We start from the raw sequence: 17,146 nt of genomic DNA, 5'->3' as shown, positions 1-17,146 counted from the left end.
GGGTTTGAATCCCTCCCCCACCCCCCGGTCCACTGAGACTTGCAGCGCTGAGCAGAAACAACATGAGGTCGTTTTTTTCAGCATCGGGTTATGAACTAAACAAACCAAATTCTGTCAGCTGTTGAATCCAGTCTGCACTGAGTTGACCCATTTCCATTTAAAACCAATATCAAACCGACTTCAGCTATCAGGTGGATATTTATCTTCCTCTCTCAATGTATTTCATTTCAGATTTGGAATGTATTAATTCATTACTTAAACAAAAATGTAATTATTATAAATCCCTGATCCTCTGACTGAAAATTAAGATGCCTTTGTTCTGACGCCTTCTTTTCTGAATGACCTCAATGTGATGAACCTGTTTTGTGTTTACTAGACCAGCTTTTTGAAGCACATGTCCTACGACTCGTCTTACATCTGCAAAAACAATAACTTTATAACATCAAATCATCCTGATAGTGATAACTTGAACACATCTGTGATGTTATTCTGTCTTTCTTTTGCCTTATTCTTATCCTCCTTCCTACTTTGCCGACAAAATAATGATGTAATTGTCACCTCTTCCCCTTAACAGTAGAGCACATTGTGTGAGTCTCTTAGCCACGGGAGGTAATATTTTGATCCTGACAGTCTGTGTGACTGTCTTTATTTTTGTCCTCCTGCATGATGCATTCACAAAATGTTCCCAATCAGCTGTCAAAGTCTAATTTAAGGTCTTAAAAGGAAGAGATCATGTGTGCCCCTGGCCCTGTTTGGCATCACAGTTGTGAGGCTAAGATGCAGAATTGTTTCCCAATGTTGCTTTTTCGTTATTCCTTGATGTTTATGAATTGTCTTGTTTTCCATTTCCTTATTTTGTGTGATAATGCACTCCAAATTTCCTTTGGGTTTGAAATGTGAGTTCTTCTTGATTATGTTACAAACAATCTAACAAGACGAGCCACCGTTTGTCCTGCGATGAAGGTCTTCTGACTGCGGTCAGAAATATGTGTTGTTCAGTCGAGATCATGAAACAAACATACGATCCTCCCAAAATGAACGATAGAGTTTTGGTGCGGTTTCCCTTCTAATCCCCGCTGAAGTGAAACGCATGAGGCTGAATCATGTTGTATTTCTGAGCAGGAGATAAATGCTGGCAGCGGGCCGTCTGCTGTTTGTGTTTAAGCTTCACAAGTTAAACTGTGCCGACACTTTGACAGGTTTCCCGTTATAATAAGACTCCAAACCGGGTTTCCTCCCTCAGCGTTCCCTGTCACTACTGTGTCAGTCTATTATGGGAGTCTTTGGTTGTTGTTCTTTCAGGAAAATTATGCTTTGTGTGTGTGTGTGTGTGTGTGTGTGTGTGTGTGTGTGTGTGTGTGTGTGTGTGTGTTTTTGTCTGCATCTGTGTGTGTGACAGACAGAGCCAGATGAGCAGGCAGATGTTTCCTCTGTCTCCTCTCCGACTGTCTGAGAAAGACTGACAACAGCTGGACCAATGCCAGACACACACACACACACTCACAATCACACACACATTCACACACTAGCATGCACACACACACACACACACATATGTACAGACACACAAACTGACACTGTCGTACCTCAACTGCACTGAAGTGATCGTCTGGTATTTCATTTTTTCTCCTATATATTGAACTTCACCTTGTAGAACAGACATATTATATATTAAATATGATATACATGATAGGATTTAAGTCCCAAATCAACAATATTTCAACACTATTTGCTGAAAAATAGTGTAGCAAAAGTTAACGTGTCAAAGTAAAGTAAGGTGCTTTTATTCTCGTACCGGTATGTGAAGGAAATATAATGCACTGCAATATTTCTTTCTTCTATTTTAATCAACAATTAACATTTAAATTCTAGATTTTCTTTGTTGGGATGTTAGCAAACTACCGTGATTTCATTTAGTTTACATTGGTCAGATTTATTGGGGTTTGAAAAGGCCTTAAATTTAGCCTCAGATCAACAAATGGTCCTGTTTATTTTTAGTGTCAGAAATTGGTTCCTTGCCCGAGAAAGTAGCCGTATATGGGAGAGCGAAAGCAAGGACTTCTCTTTGTCAATATCCACAACAGGTGGGGTAAGGATTCATCCGGTTCACGTGCAGATAACGTATTCAAGGAAAAGGAGAATGAAACACCTGAGAGATATTATGAAAAAGGTATTGCGCAACAGAGTGGGGCTAACCCCTCGCCCTGCAGAACGGCAGCTAGGGTTAGGTGTGTTTGTTAGAAGTCAGAGAAAGTAGAATAAGACTCTCAGAACAACCCAAACTGAGGTTAGAGGTCAGGCAGGAGGTGTACCATGTTGTTCTGCTGTTCCGTCTCGTTCTTTCCCTGCATGCTGCGCTCACTCTCTCTGCCGGTGAACGTCTCCTCTCTGTCGGATCTGAGAGAAATATAAAGAGACGTGTTAATATCACATTTAAATGGGAATGTCAGCCACAGATTTTTGCCGAACTAAACCAGACATTAAGCAAACTAAACTAAACTAAAATTAGACCAGAGCCTTCTCAACCCCAATCACGGCAGCTTGACAAGTGTTTCTACGGATTGTACAAAGAAGTAAAGGAGGAAGTCAGTTGAGGAACTTGGGCTGGAGGGAAGGGTCAAACAAACCCAGAAGATCACTGTGCATGTTGAGTTTGAAACCCAGTCATTTTAGCTTAAGTACGTAACTTTTTTAAATCCAAAACCCTTATCTTATCCCAAACACCCCACTATGCCTGACTATAACAAATGATGGCCTCCTTATTTAAGTTGGGGTGGCAGTAACTTAGTCTGTAGAGAACTAGCTTGGGAACCAGAGGGTCACCGGTTCAAGTCTCGGACCTGACCAAGTATAAAACTGTGGATTTTCTGGTACTTTGAGATGCCGGTTTAGCTCCAAGTGTCCCACTGCTTCTAATACTAGGATAGATTAATGCCAGAGAATATATTTTAAAGTGTTGTGTACCTGTGGGATAGTTTGAGTATTTTCTGTGAGAAGCAGGTGAGTCTCTGCGTCTCTTCCCGGTATCTCTGCAGGTCTCGGGTCAGCAGCTGACGGAGCGCGCTCAGTGCCTCCTCCTGGAACACCAACCTCTCTGATTGGAGCAAACGCTCGGTGACGGACACCTGAAGCTCCCGACAAGCACACAGCTGAAACTGGAGAGGAGAAAAATATGAAGCTGGTTTTATTTCTGATCAGTGTATTTGAAAGTCTATGGTATTATTTAAAATCCCCTCATCTGTGAAGGAATTAACACAGTGTTTAATGGTGCTGTCTTTAGCCATGTGACTCAAAAACCAAGTAAATTGAGATGATTGACATTTGGTTTTCACATCATACTATATTTGGACATCTCTGTGACCTGTGTGTGTGTGTGTGTGTGTGTGTGTGTGTGTGTGTGTGTGTGTGTGTGTGTGTGTGTGTGTGTGTGTGTGTGGTCTTACAGTGGTGCTCTGAAGGCTGGAGTATCTCCTCAGCTCCTGTTCGCTCTGTTTCTTCTTCTCCTGAAGAATGAAAAGCTCAGCGTTCAGCAGCTGGTGGCGACCTTCGATCTGCAAGAGTCTGAAAACACAAAGACAAAAACATTTAGGTCTCAAAATTCACTTCTTGACAGCTGAAATGTACTATCATTAAGTATCTTTGTATATATATTCTTTCAGTAGGACATATTTCTGTAATGGATGAGTGTTTAAGGATTGGCTAGTTGACATTTTGGTGAATAATTTGGCCTTTGAAGTTCTTATCAGCTCAGTATATGGAATACATTTTTTGTGGAACTGTCTTGCGGGTGAGAGATGCATAATGTCGTTAACATGAAAAATATTACTTATTATTTTAAATCTACTATTCAAAACAATAGTATATATAGTAGATTAAACAAAACAAATACAAACAGTGAAATAAAACTGTGCAAGAGAGTGTTGCAAAATAGAAATAATGCAATAAGAGTCTATAAACACGTAAATGGAATATGATAAATAAAGTGCATGTTGCAAACAGATGAAAGCATTCAACATGCATTTCTATTATGCAAATATTGTGGATTTTCCTCTAATAAATTCCTTAATTTGCAGAAAATAAATATTAGATAAATGTGCAAAAATGGCCGTTCATGCACACTTCAAGATAAACCAAAAAGTACATTACAGAATATTCTCTGCCGCATCAAAACAGTTATTTGAAGGCAAGTTTTAACAAGCTAACATGAAGTACCTACTTGAAAATAAATTGACTTTTAATGAACCACAATTAATTTAAAAAATATGTAAATGTGCAGGATAGTGTTCCACATTCGAGATCATTACTGCAAATTTAATTCATTATTTTTTATGAATACACACAATGGGAGCTTTCATCCCTCGGGTGCTGCTGTGTTACAGTAAATATATTTTCACTGAACACACAGAGTGCTCTATTTGTCCTCCAGCAGCTGAGCCACTCGCCTGAGAAAACACCAACGGAAGATACATCACCACATTTTATTTCATACTCAGAGGTTGTCCAGGTGTAACAACTAAGGTTAGTGGCATGCTTGGGATTTGAACCATCAACCCTCGGGTCTCCCATCCTGATCCTGACCACCTCCTCTTCTCTCCTTGTGATTCCCATATTCCTGACTCTCATCACCCTCCGTGTTTGACATGAAACTGTTCCTGCCTTGCTCAAACACAGCGGTGTTTTCACAGAGCAGAACAGCTGATTTAGAGTTGCATTAAGTGACTGATCTTCCCGTTTAAAGTCAACAGCAGCCAAGTATTCCAAACCACAAACCAGCCACTCACACAGCAGGAGTCACACCATCATGTTCTGCTGTCTCAGGATCCCATTAGACTTATCTACTGTGCAGGGATAGCACTTTAAACCTTACGTGTGAAACTATAGAGAGGGAGGAGGCTGCAGGATTTGGATAAAATAAAGAAATGCAATTTTTTTAAATGATTTTGCAATTGCATTATTATTTGGAATTTTAGAGAAAATACATATTTTTATTTATCCATTATTTACCTATAATAATATGTTTTACTAACCCAAATGTTGCTCTTATATATATGTAGAGATACTTTATTTATCCCTAGTTTACTTGCAGCCACTAAAGAAGTACCTGGTACTCATGTAGCACCAGCGCTTGTATCAACTCGGTATTACAACAGCAACATTTATAAAAGTAATAAATGCGAGTGTGTGTACGAGACTCATTTTTATCCCTCAGCATCTTTTATATTCACTTCACTTCACTTCATTTTATTACCATGTTTTTTTTCATACTATTCTAATGTTACCCATGTTGTTTGTATTTTATTCCATTGTTTTTTATTTGCTTTTTTGATGATGTATAATTAAAGCTGATTATTTTTCTTTCTAGTTTAGTGGCCTACTGCTGCCATTAGCCAACAAATACCTGTAACAGCAGTACTAGAATTGTCCTTTATGAATAATTATGACTGGGAAATAAAACAGTAAGAGTATTAGTCAGTATGGTAGAAGTAGAAGAAGCAGAAACTCATAATTATAATATTAGAGAAGGGAAAATTACAGTATTAATTCATAGCCAAGACCAGGAATAAGGGTTGCTGCAGTAAGTGTAGTTCCCCATGTGTCCACTGGGAGGCAGTAAGCCTCTGCACAGCGTCAAAGATGAGAGGAAGACAAGTGTTTTGTTTGTGAGGAAGAAGAGGAGGCTCATCTGAGAGAGGCCTTTGATGAACTCACTGAAGGAGCCACACGAGACACAAATGAATGGAAAACAACGGTAACACAAAGGCATTCTGGGTAATACAACAATGCTCTGTTAATGAGCTTTTCGAGGAAAGGAGACCAACACTACAGGACGATCAGGACCATTCACCTGGTGCTGCTGGAGCAACAGGAACATGTTTTTGAAATGAACAAAATATCTAATGAGAAAACTTTTATTTGTTTTACTATTTAGGTCTTTTTTTCATCCTACTAAGAGTATGGATACTTCCTAAATGTGTGTGTCTTACTAAAGGGGTTTTATCACAGCAGATCCTACAGTGTCATGATTCTATTTTTTTTTATGTAAAGACTTGTGTCCAGATTTCAAACCAAAAAATCAATACTTTTTTTTGGACATAAGTCGGACATTTATGGAGGGATTTTTTTTTTGCTTCAAATTTGGGGCAATGTCATTCTCCGTATGACACTAACGATGAAATGTATGTAAAACTACAAATAAGAGAACTCCAGGTTCAAGTGAATCACTCTTATTTAAATAAATAATACAAAGGAATGAAATGTGATTTCTGTACAATTTAAATGAGTATTATTTGTGTTTTTTGCTCGTTTTGACCTTAAAACACAAAACAACTATAACAGGTTTCGAGAATTCAAGAAAATGAAGAAGTGGTTCACCTGTAACAGCGATGCCATGGCAACCAGTATGTATCCTACCTTTTGTTGGAAGTCCCAGAAACCTATAGCTATGTTTGTACTCTGTTTCACTTCTATAAGACATCAACAACTATCTACAGGAAGAGATTTCAAAAACTTTGACGAGCCACTCTGGCACCTGTCAATCAAACTGATCTCAGCCAATCAAAGGACTTCATTAAAACGCAGCGTGTGACGAGGAACATCATCCATTGGTGTGAAGAGACAGTAATTACCATTGAATATTGCACACACACACACAAGTACATACACACACACACTGCCAGCTGTCAGAGTGTTTTGATTAGCTGCTTACGTACAGAGACGCGTGAATAGGGCTCCATAATTGCTCGAATGTATGTGACAAACACATTTTACTCCATAATTGCAGGTGAAACATGTGTGGGTGTTATTATTACTTCTTTTTTTTACATTAATATATGTCACCCATCACATATATCATTTTCAGAGTCAGGTCACGCAGGATGTATTCACTTTGTGTGTACTGTGGTTACAGCAGGAGAATAACTTATTTGGATGAATGAAATCCAAAGTGTTTCCATCGCGGACAAAGGTGATGCATACGGACCTGTATGGAAATGTTCATGCATGTTAATGCCTCTGCTTTACATTGTTGGTGTTATTATCTACTTCATGCATATGCACTAGAATAGATACAATCTGTGAGTGTAAATGTGCATATATTATCTCCATTGTGAGGATTTACTGCATTTTTTAAATTCAATATATTTTCAATTTCAGCAACAAAAACATTTAAATCACAATTTGTTTTCCTTATTTCAGTTTCTTGGTAAAAACAAGAAATAATAATAATTCAAAAAGTAACTAGAGAAGGGAGTTGTGTGTGAGTGTGTGGCAGTTTCAGTGTGTGTAAGCTTAGATAACTCAAAGATACATGCACAAGTCAGAATGTGCAGAAGGGTTTAAATCCCTCTACTGTATTAAATAGTCATCTTGTAATTCCCCCTCCATGTATTTAACTTTTACTTTCATACGCAAAAAAAAAAGGCCTTTTGATTACAAGACGAGGAAAGACAAGCTAAAATAACCCGTAGTTGCAGCCCTGCAGACAATAACATGGTGATTGTTTGTTTCAGTAGAAAAACCTACGTGTAAAGGAATAATGTAGAAGAGGAGGGTTAGTGGAGCGATGTTCAGGACAAACCAGAGGGGAAGGGGTGAGAAAGAGCAGAGGAAGATAATAAACAGCTGAGGGAAAGGGAGGAAATATGAAAAACATCTTGAAATAAGAAACATTTGAAGGGAGATAAAAGAGGAAAGGAATGCAAGGATGAGAGCAGGAGGAAAGACAGATAGGGGGAAAAGAGGAATCATGTTTAGTGTTGTTTTTTAAATCAGAATAAAAGAGAGAGGTCTTGAAAATGGTTTATGGACTATTTGATATACCGTGAATCTTTAAAATTCCTCTGTATATTTTGCACATTTCTGTTCAATACTACAGTCTTTTTAACCTGCACACATAACATGTAATAGGTTAAGGGGCGGGACATCTCTAGGCAGTTGACCAATCACAACAGAGCCAAGGAAGAGTAAGTAAAACAAGACCCCCCCCCCCTTTTCCGATAAATGAGGCGTCTCAGCTTCTCCACCTTGTTTTGGTCGATGTCAAAAGATTGTCAGATAAGCAAACAGAGGATCCTTCAGAGAACAGGAAGAAGAAGAAGAAGAAGAAGAAGATGAGGGTTGGCAGAGTTCAACTGGGTGTTTTCCAAACTGCCTGCTAGTCTTGGCAACAGACTGAACTCTCCTTACATAACCTCCTGGCTCTGGGAAAATACCACTAAACACAACACCATCACTCTTCATCTGTCTACTACTGTGTGTGTGTGTGTGTGTGTGTGTGTGTGTGTGTGTGTGTGTGTGTGTGTGTGTGTGTGTGTGTGTGTGTGTGTGTGTGTGTGTGTGTGTGTGTGTGTGTGTGTGTGTATGTGTGTGTGTGTGTGTGTGTGTGTGTGTGAGCTCTCTGTCCATCATGCACCACCGGTGTTAATAAAGAACGTATTGTTGCTTTTAAGGGAAACGTGGCAGGACTTCAGGTTTGTAAAGGGGAAGTATTATCACTCTTATCGAAAATGATCTATAAAAAATAAAGACGATTTTCCAATTCTAGTGCGGTTCCTACAGATGATGCCAAATCCAAGCTCAATATAACAAATCACACACTTCTGTTTGCTTCTTTACACGCAGGTATTTGGTATTCAATTGGTAAAGGTCTTCAAAATTGCTGCTTCCACAGCACAATGAAGCTTCATATCATTTAGTCTGAGCTGCAAGTCAATATATAAATGAATGGAAGGGGCGTAGGAAAGTAAGTCAATGAATAAGTCAATCATTTGCAGAATTTCTGACATCACTTTTCTAAGGCTATTTACGGCATGTATCCTGTTCCAGTTTTTCCATTGTGGTTTTATTGCTTGGGGTCTTCTTTTGTCAACTGATCAGAGAAGTAAGTCAATCAAAACCAAACATCTTCAGCTCTAAAACTATAGCTTTCCAGAAGCAGCAACTCAGGATAATCCACATAACATATGAACTACTTTCTCCTGAAAAAAGAAATACATAAATGGCTTTTTAGTTAGTGTGTAAAGAAACATGCAGGTTTAAGGGCAAAAACAATTATTTTTAGCACCAAAAATTGACCCAAAGTAATGACTAGATACTCTTTAAGTAGAGGGTTTATATAAATAAGTTGGATTTGACTTTTTAAATCATCACATACTTGAAAGTAAAACTAAAATGTACCTGCAAAATCAAACCCAGTAAAAGTGCTTGGAAGTTTTATACGTGGGTGTTTCCCAGCTTCACCGGCTGTAAGGTCATAGCACTTGAGCAGGGCATGCTGGGACGCCTGCCTGTGGTGCCTTTAATAATAGAAAACTGCCTTCTGAAACAGATTTCTGAGGAAGTTGGAAGATAAACATAACAGGAGGAGTTTAAACGTTACGTTTGCTGTATGTCAACAGTTCCAATTAAAGCAGAGGTTAAAGAAACAAGCTGCACAAGGAGCCTTCCTGAGGTTTATGATCTGAACATGATTCTCCTTCCTATGACTCTTATAATGAGAGGCGATCCAGCTTTTACCCTCCGTCTCCTTCTCTGTGGATCTCAATCTTACTTGCCTTGAGAAAAGTTTGATTTGACCGATATGGAGGTATAAAGCGAAGTGGATACATTCACACACATTCATTCCTGTGAAAGTTGCACAGTGACTCATGAAGCTAAATTGCCTGACTCGAGTCCAAAAGTACCCAAATCATTCCTGGATCTTGCCCACTCGCGTTTCCCTTAAACCCAGCCTCCAATCTGTTGCGTCACATCCCACAAAGTGATGAAACAGAGGGGTTTTAAGTGTTCAAGCTGTATATTCACCTACAGGCTAACTTACAGGCGTGTCTTTCCATTGTAAGTCAATGGGAGAAAGTGTTTTGGGCCCAATGGAATCATGTACCTGGCACAGGGGGTGTAATACCACTGTATGAACACTTCAAATACTTGCTTTGATGCCCTGCTCACTTCCTAAGGACTTGCTGAAAGACCGTTAAACCTGCTTAATGTCTACTGCTGAAACATGAAGGTTTCCTACATGGCTGGGATGTTCCCACTTCTTACAAACAGCAGTAGAGTTGAGACTTGTTGGAGTCTAAAAGGCCTTATTATCACATAAAGTGAATTAAAGTAGAGTTCTGAAGAAGTTCTTAGTGCGAAGCTGCATGATTGAACTCAGTAGGAGAAAAACACCCGCCTTATCTCCTCTGCTGAAGGCTGCAGAGTGGTAGCTCTATCCTCTCTTCCCGCACAAAACCCAACCCTGTCTTGGCGCTGACTTTACTACATAAGCCTCCTTTTTAAAGTGGAGGAAAACCCCGGCAAAACTGAAAGCAGGGTGACGTCTTCTGCCAGTAAGCCAAGTGGATATTATAAGTGGAATCCATGTTGGGCAGGACAACATGACGGAGACATGTAACAGAAACCGTCCCCCGCCTCGCATTAAGCCTTTGATCCGAGCTGTGACAGGAGCACATCTTGGGCTCCAACGTAGCTGAGAAATTAAGAGATTTCCTGGAAATGTGTCAGAATAAGGTGTGCAGGTGTGTGTGTGTGTGTGTGTGTGTGTGTGTGTGTGTGTGTGTGTGTGTATGTGTGTGTGTGTGTGTGTGTGTGTGTGTGTGTGTGTGTGTGTGTGTGTCTGTGTGCGCGTGTGTGTGTGTGTGTGTGTTGGCACACCTTGAATCCTGAGATGTGTTTTAGCTTGTCTCGTCTCACAGACCTGAGAGCAGTGCTGCCAGACTGATCGTCATGGCAGCAGAACAGAGAGGGTGGAGCGGCATCAATCTACTGATATCTGACATTTCCTGACAGTTGGGCGGGGATGAAACACATTTATGTAAGACTCAAGATTGTTATTTCAACTGAGATTCTGGAACAATAAGTGAACAACCTCCTAGTTTTTCTAGAAAATAACCCAGATAAAGTTACTGATACAGAAGCTGCGTCAAGCATTATTGTGTGCTGTAATTTCATGTCGAAAGGGTCAAATTGAAAGATAATTGAGCAGTAAAGCTACTTATTTTAATACTGAAACAGGCAGCATTTGTACTTTTTGTTGAACTTATGGGTAAAAATGTCTTCGTTTATTTTACAAAGTGGAGTTTTTCTAATTGAACACATTGCATTTTATTTTGTTGGGTGAAATATTTCTGTAAATTCACTTCAAAACCAAATTTGAAGTCTTTTTTCTTGTCAATAAATGATGATTTTGGGGGATTTTTTTTGCTGTTATTGAAAATATTTAGATTAAAGAAGTTGCAAACTATGCAGCCAGCACTGACATGTAATTCCACACATTTAATAATATCAATATTGTTATTGTAACCTAATATTTATCTGCAACTGTGCTGAAATACCTTCTTTATACATAATGTCACGTTAAAAAAGGAGAGAAGAAGCTGCGTATCTTTACTTGGCTCTAATTAAAATGTCAACCATACGAATGAACCTTTAAAAGCTACAAAACATTCATTACCACCCCAAATATATAGTAATGAAGTTGAGCTAGATGTGGTGTCGGTATTATCAGAAATATGATTTGTAATGAAACTTCTGAACAGTCTTATTTCAAAGTGTAAAAGCCAAAAGTGATGTTCACAAGTCTCCACCTAAATTAAAAAAGGGAGGGTCAGTTTTAGTCCTATTATATACTTTATAAAGAGGAAGCCTCTGTGTTACAGACTTTACTTTTGGAAGGAGCGGACTACGTATAGATAGAGGAGCGAATCAGTCTAAGTTCTAGGCTAAATTGGGTCCTCAAAAACATAGATTTACAGGAACACACACACACACACACACACACACACACACACACACACACACACACACACACACACACCACACACACACACACACAGAGGCAGGCGGGATCCTGTTGTTCTCTCCAGCCGAGCAGAACCTGCTGCTGTTATGAGATACAGTAAAACTCCCACATGTGTGTTTCAGCTCTGTGACAAACTCCACACACACTGCCACACACACTGCACAGAGCTGCCTCCCACTCACATGTTCACACACTCAACACACTGCTGTTTATAGGAGGACAGGAGGCCAGTTACACAGAGAAGAAGTAAAGGATTTGGCCAAAATGGGACACAGACTATAGCCATGTTGAGGAACATATGTCAATGCAATATAAGTGAGGCTAGTTTTAGTCAAAGACGTCATGCATGCACTATCTTTCTGCTTTATACAATACTATTCCACGAGAGAAGTCCGTCTGATTTACTCCAATGGTTTATCTAGGTGGTTGCTGAAGTGAAATGGATGCACAGAGGACAACCAATCACAGTCCTTCCTATCAATTCACCACAAAAAGCCCTGCTAGTCATCAAGGGTTTGAGAAAGACAGAAAATAGTTTGCAAAAACACGAGTGAAATGGTAATATTACAGCTACAAAACAGGTACTTTGTTGTCATCTTGTCAAAATTCCTGCTGTTTTTATATCGCAATATGTCATTTTTTCCAGTAAAATGCACCCTTATTACAACCTGACTGTATTCCCTGCTTATATCATTTATATTTTAGGAATTTTAAGCTACTTTATGACCCAAAAAATGCATGTTTCCATTCAGATTTCATGCGCGACCTTACTGTAAGTCTGAGCTCCTCCAGTGTTGGAGTTTTGGCAGTAAAATGACCATCATTTTTAACTAACTATGGAGTTTAACAGTGCTTCCAGCATCAAGATATATTTGTCCTTTAAACACAACTCAGGTTCAACCCTCAGCAGGCGGCACCCCGCTGACATGTCCTGTGCTCTGTGATCCAGCACTGTACACATCGTTTATCTGACTCACTGTGTGTGGATGTTGCTGAGCTCCTGCTCTGTCTGTCTCTGCAGCTGCTCAAGGTGAAAGGTCAGCTCCTCACTCAGAACAGCAAACTTCCACAGTCCTCCTTTCTCTGTGTTCTCCTCACACACCAAACCCTGAAAGCAAAACACACAGAACTTATAGAAGTGTGTAACATAGCTACTCTGTCAGCCAGGCAAGGTAGCTTAATAATTTCATTTCCTCAAAAAAGAGCTTTTTTTTTTTTTGTATACCTTTGATTTGTTAGTTTTCGTACAGTAAACTAGCATATTGGCGTGTTACGTTAGCATATTAGCATGTTACGTTAGCATATTTGAATGTCACGTTAGCATATTAGCATGTTACGTTAGCATATTAGCGTGTTACGTTAGCATATTAGCATGTTACGTCAGCATATTTGAATGTTACGTTAGCATATTAGCATGTTATGTTAGCATATTAGCATGTTACTGTACGTTAGCATATTAGCATGTTATGTTAGCATATTAGCATGTTACTGTACGTTAGCATATTAGCATGTTACTGTACGTTAGCATATTAGCCTGTTGTGATGACTTTATTGTCTTTTTAGTGTCAGTCTCTTAAATCAAGTAAGGGTTTTTCCTTCACAACAACACATTAATTCCATTGAAGGTTTAAAATAAAGTACTATTCAAAGAAAAAAATCTGAATAAAATGCAAAAAATACATGAAAAACTAGAATATTCTCTGAGAATAATATCATTGTTTTATAAGAAATGGAACCAATAGAAAAATGTGGGAACCAGTATACCACTGGTGCAAATAAGAGCCCAAATGGACATCTATTGGGTTCTGTTGGGATATTGCTTACTGAAAACACACAATCATGAGGGAAAAACCCTTAATAGAAGTAGCTTTTTTTGGTTTTCAATCTGTTTTCCCTGAGATCTAAACTTTTGTCCCATGCTATATTTAAGTCTTTTTGAGCTGTAGACAAGCAGTCTGGTCTTAAGTTCCATGCACTGTTGCATACTGGATCTCAGAGTTGTGAAATGTGTGGTGACAAAAAAAAAAGCAGCCAAAAGCTCCATAAATCATATCACATTTAGCCTAGAGGGTATCTGTTACAAGAACCCTTCAGCTCTCAGTAGTCTTCCGTCTCAATTTGTCAGACGCAGCACCTTGTTGCGTAAAATAGTGATGAATCACCGGATGAAGGAGCTCAGTGTGAGGGTAGAAAGACAGACTGAGACAGCAGGTGAAAATAGGTAAAAGGAAAGAGGTAAAGACACAGTGGAGGACAAGAGGAGCGAAGACAAAGTTGGAGTATCAGGTCGTGAGTCTGAAGTGGAGGTGACGAAGCCCTTCAGTGAGCGGCTGTGGGCTGAAAGGCAACAGACCGACTGAGTCATGCTGGCAGAACACGGCGATCATCCTCTCCTCCCCAGCGTCTGTCTGTCTGTCTGTCTGTGGCCATGTGACTCAGTCTGAGAGACAAACTGGCACTATGTGTTCACACAGAAGCCAAATCTGATTCAGACCACAATCCCACAGCTTACAAGTGGAAAAATCATTTGTTTTTATCAGACATTGTAATTATTTATCTTCCTCACGTGTTCACGCTCCATTTCCTCATCAGTGTCTTTGGAGGGAATGTGACAACCAGGGATGCAGTGTTTCTGACCAAATGTATTGAAGCCTATAGGGTACGTTTAAATGGCAAAATTGTACTTGCCAGGAAATGTGTTAAAATAAACCTCAACTTTTGCGCCACATTAGTAAACCTACCAACGCCGTTGTTTAGTTGTCTTTTGATAAGCAGAGTGCCAGATAATGAGCTACAGGTACCTAGATTTGATAGATAGAGAGAGAGATAGAGAGATAGAGAGATAGAGAGATGGATAGATGGATGGATGGATGGATGGATGGATGGATGGATGGATGGATGGATGGATGGATGGATGGATGGATGGATGGATGGATGGATGGATGGATGGATGGATGGATGGATGGATGGATGGATGGATGGATGGATGGATGGATAGATGGATAGATGGATAGATGGATAGATGGATAGATGGATAGATGGATAGATGGATAGATGGATAGATAGATAGATAGATAGATAGATAGAGAGATGGATAGATGGATAGATGGATAGATGGATAGATAGATAGATATGGACATAAACACGAGTGAGCTACCTTACTGCACTAGTTAAATAAAGCATGTTTAATCTTTGTTGTGAGCAACATGCAATTTTCCCAAATGTGTTTTAAAACTTTGTACCTGATGTTCTTAATCCACGGTCAGTAAATGATTTAGGAGATTTGATTGGGTTTTTAATTTGTAAGCCTTTAAATGCTAGGGTATTAAATAGACTGGAGTAGAGTAACTGTAAAAGAAACCTAATCAAATACATTTTAATTTGAATGCCCCCTCTCTGGAGGTTGTAGTGTAATGAAATGTCATTTAAACCTAACAATATTCTATGTAAGAATTGAACTTTATTCTTAATTTTTTGCGGGAAAAAGTCATAAATGCAATTGGGTAGAGAAACAATGGATTTGTGAACATGGCCTCAGCGGAGATCAACAAAGATGGAAAGGAAAGGAAGCAAGTCAGACACAGAAAACCAGAAAGGATCTCAGATTCCCACGAAGAAATGGAATGAAAGTCACCAGCGAGAATGCTAATAAAAACAAATCCCTACACAAACCGTGAGAGGGAATGCAGTTAGTCAGCATTGAGCCATCAGCTTCATTCCCCTCCAGCAAACATCCACGTTTCAAGAACATCAGAAAGAGTTTCAATGTCAGCAAAGAAAGAATGGCTTTGTTCCGCTGGTGATAACCGTCTAACTGTTTTTACTGCAGGCGTCATGTTTCAGATTCCAAGACACTCATTGTGTTCTCAGTTGTAGAGATTTCAAATCATTAAAAAGTAATGTCTTTCCATTGCATTTAAACTCAGGGAAATATAGCCTTAGGTCACGATCCAGTTTAATTAGAAACTGCTTGACTGTTATCATCACCTGCAGTTTGATGCAGATTATTCGCAGTCATTCACCTTTTTTAGACTTCTTATTTCTAACATTTGTAACTAGGGTCGCAACTCAATATTAGTCAAAATCTTGATTAATTTGCTGAATATCTTTCAGATTCAGATTCATTATTTGTCCCAGGGATGTCATGATATCTGACACTAAATATGAACATTTTCACCTAAGCATTGCAGTCAAATTGTATTCGCAACTCCCTTAGAAGTTCCACTTTATCCTTACTAAACGACCTATTTAATGGCGTAGTATAAATAATATTATTCTTTGAAAATAATCATTCGTGGAGCAATTTTCTGCAGAAACAGTTATTTTTTCATCTCTAAAAAGGTAAGGACTGTAACACATTGCATAATGCATAACACCTCACTGGTTCTTCTAGCTGTTAACCCACATTAAAGTCAACAAAAGTGTATAAAAAACTCAGTACTCCCTGCTGTACTTATACACTATACACTAATTGCTTTTTAAGTGCAACACACCTTGCATAAGGGTACGTAAATGTATATTGTGTAAAGATTTTCCATCCTTTACCTGTAGCTCCTCAGTGAAGCGTGACTGCAGGACGTGATCTTCTATCAGCTGTCGTAGTTTGTCTGGAGAAGCAGGGAAGTCCTCTCTGTTTCTCTGGAACTCTGGAGACTTTAGACAGAGAGAGACGGGCTGAGTTATCAACTTTCACCACAGTAACCCTCATACGGTCAATCTGCCCAATGTTTCACAATCAGCAGCAACCAAACACTACTGGGATACTATTGGCTGTTGATATATAAATATCTCCTCAATCTCTATTCTAAATGAGCTCTTTGGTTGAGGACCTTAAGTAGAAGGACATTCTGCAAATTGTTTTTGAGTGTGTGAACGCCATCGTCAACCAGAACTAAGGCAACACCCAACCAGCATGAATCCTCCTCTGGTTCGGGAACAAACCCTTTCATTGGTGTGGAATGGAGACAAACAGGTAGGATTGCCCTCCATACTAAAATATGCTCCAGTGAGCAGCTCAATGAACTACTAGCAATGTTCCTTAATACCAGTACACAGCTGTTTCCCAACTGAGAAACAAAACAGTGGACTAAAGTTTGTCAGGAGTTCATTCAGAGTCAGAAAAAAAAGTCTGGAGTTTGATGAACAATGAGGGAATTTGGGACCATACTTCTGCAGCGTCTCCTTTCATCAATGCTTTTTTTGGTTTGGTTTGTATTACCCATAATGCATTTTGAGACAAATGCTTTGTTTTTAAACAGAGTTGAACATGAATCACTTATTTGTTTTTCTCTGGATTTGAAAAGCTCTATCAGAGTCACATTAGACATAATTAATTGAGGATTA

At 39.1% G+C, this 17,146-nt stretch overlaps 1 protein-coding gene across 4 annotated transcripts in view; it reads right to left on the bottom strand.

Moving 5' to 3' along the window:
- LOC134868949 (cingulin-like protein 1) overlaps positions 1-17,146 on the bottom strand; it is a 51,418-nt gene that overhangs the window by 17,939 nt on the left and 16,333 nt on the right. For all 4 annotated transcript variants that reach the window (XM_063890360.1, XM_063890361.1, XM_063890362.1 and 1 more), the window contains exons 2-6: positions 16,349-16,456; positions 12,781-12,911; positions 3,444-3,561; positions 2,965-3,155; positions 2,313-2,397 (exon numbers count right to left, since the gene is read on the bottom strand). In XM_063890360.1, coding sequence (XP_063746430.1) covers positions 2,313-2,351 — 39 coding nt within the window. In that variant the 5' untranslated portion in view covers positions 2,352-2,397; positions 2,965-3,155; positions 3,444-3,561; positions 12,781-12,911; positions 16,349-16,456. The remainder of the gene's footprint in view (positions 1-2,312; positions 2,398-2,964; positions 3,156-3,443; positions 3,562-12,780; positions 12,912-16,348; positions 16,457-17,146) is intronic.

The sequence above is a fragment of the Eleginops maclovinus genome, chromosome 8, assembly GCF_036324505.1.
Source record: "Eleginops maclovinus isolate JMC-PN-2008 ecotype Puerto Natales chromosome 8, JC_Emac_rtc_rv5, whole genome shotgun sequence".
Classification (NCBI taxonomy): Eukaryota; Metazoa; Chordata; class Actinopteri; order Perciformes; family Eleginopidae; genus Eleginops; species Eleginops maclovinus.
Note: the sequence above shows the minus strand (reverse complement) of the source record. Positions and strands in the feature narration are given on the sequence as shown.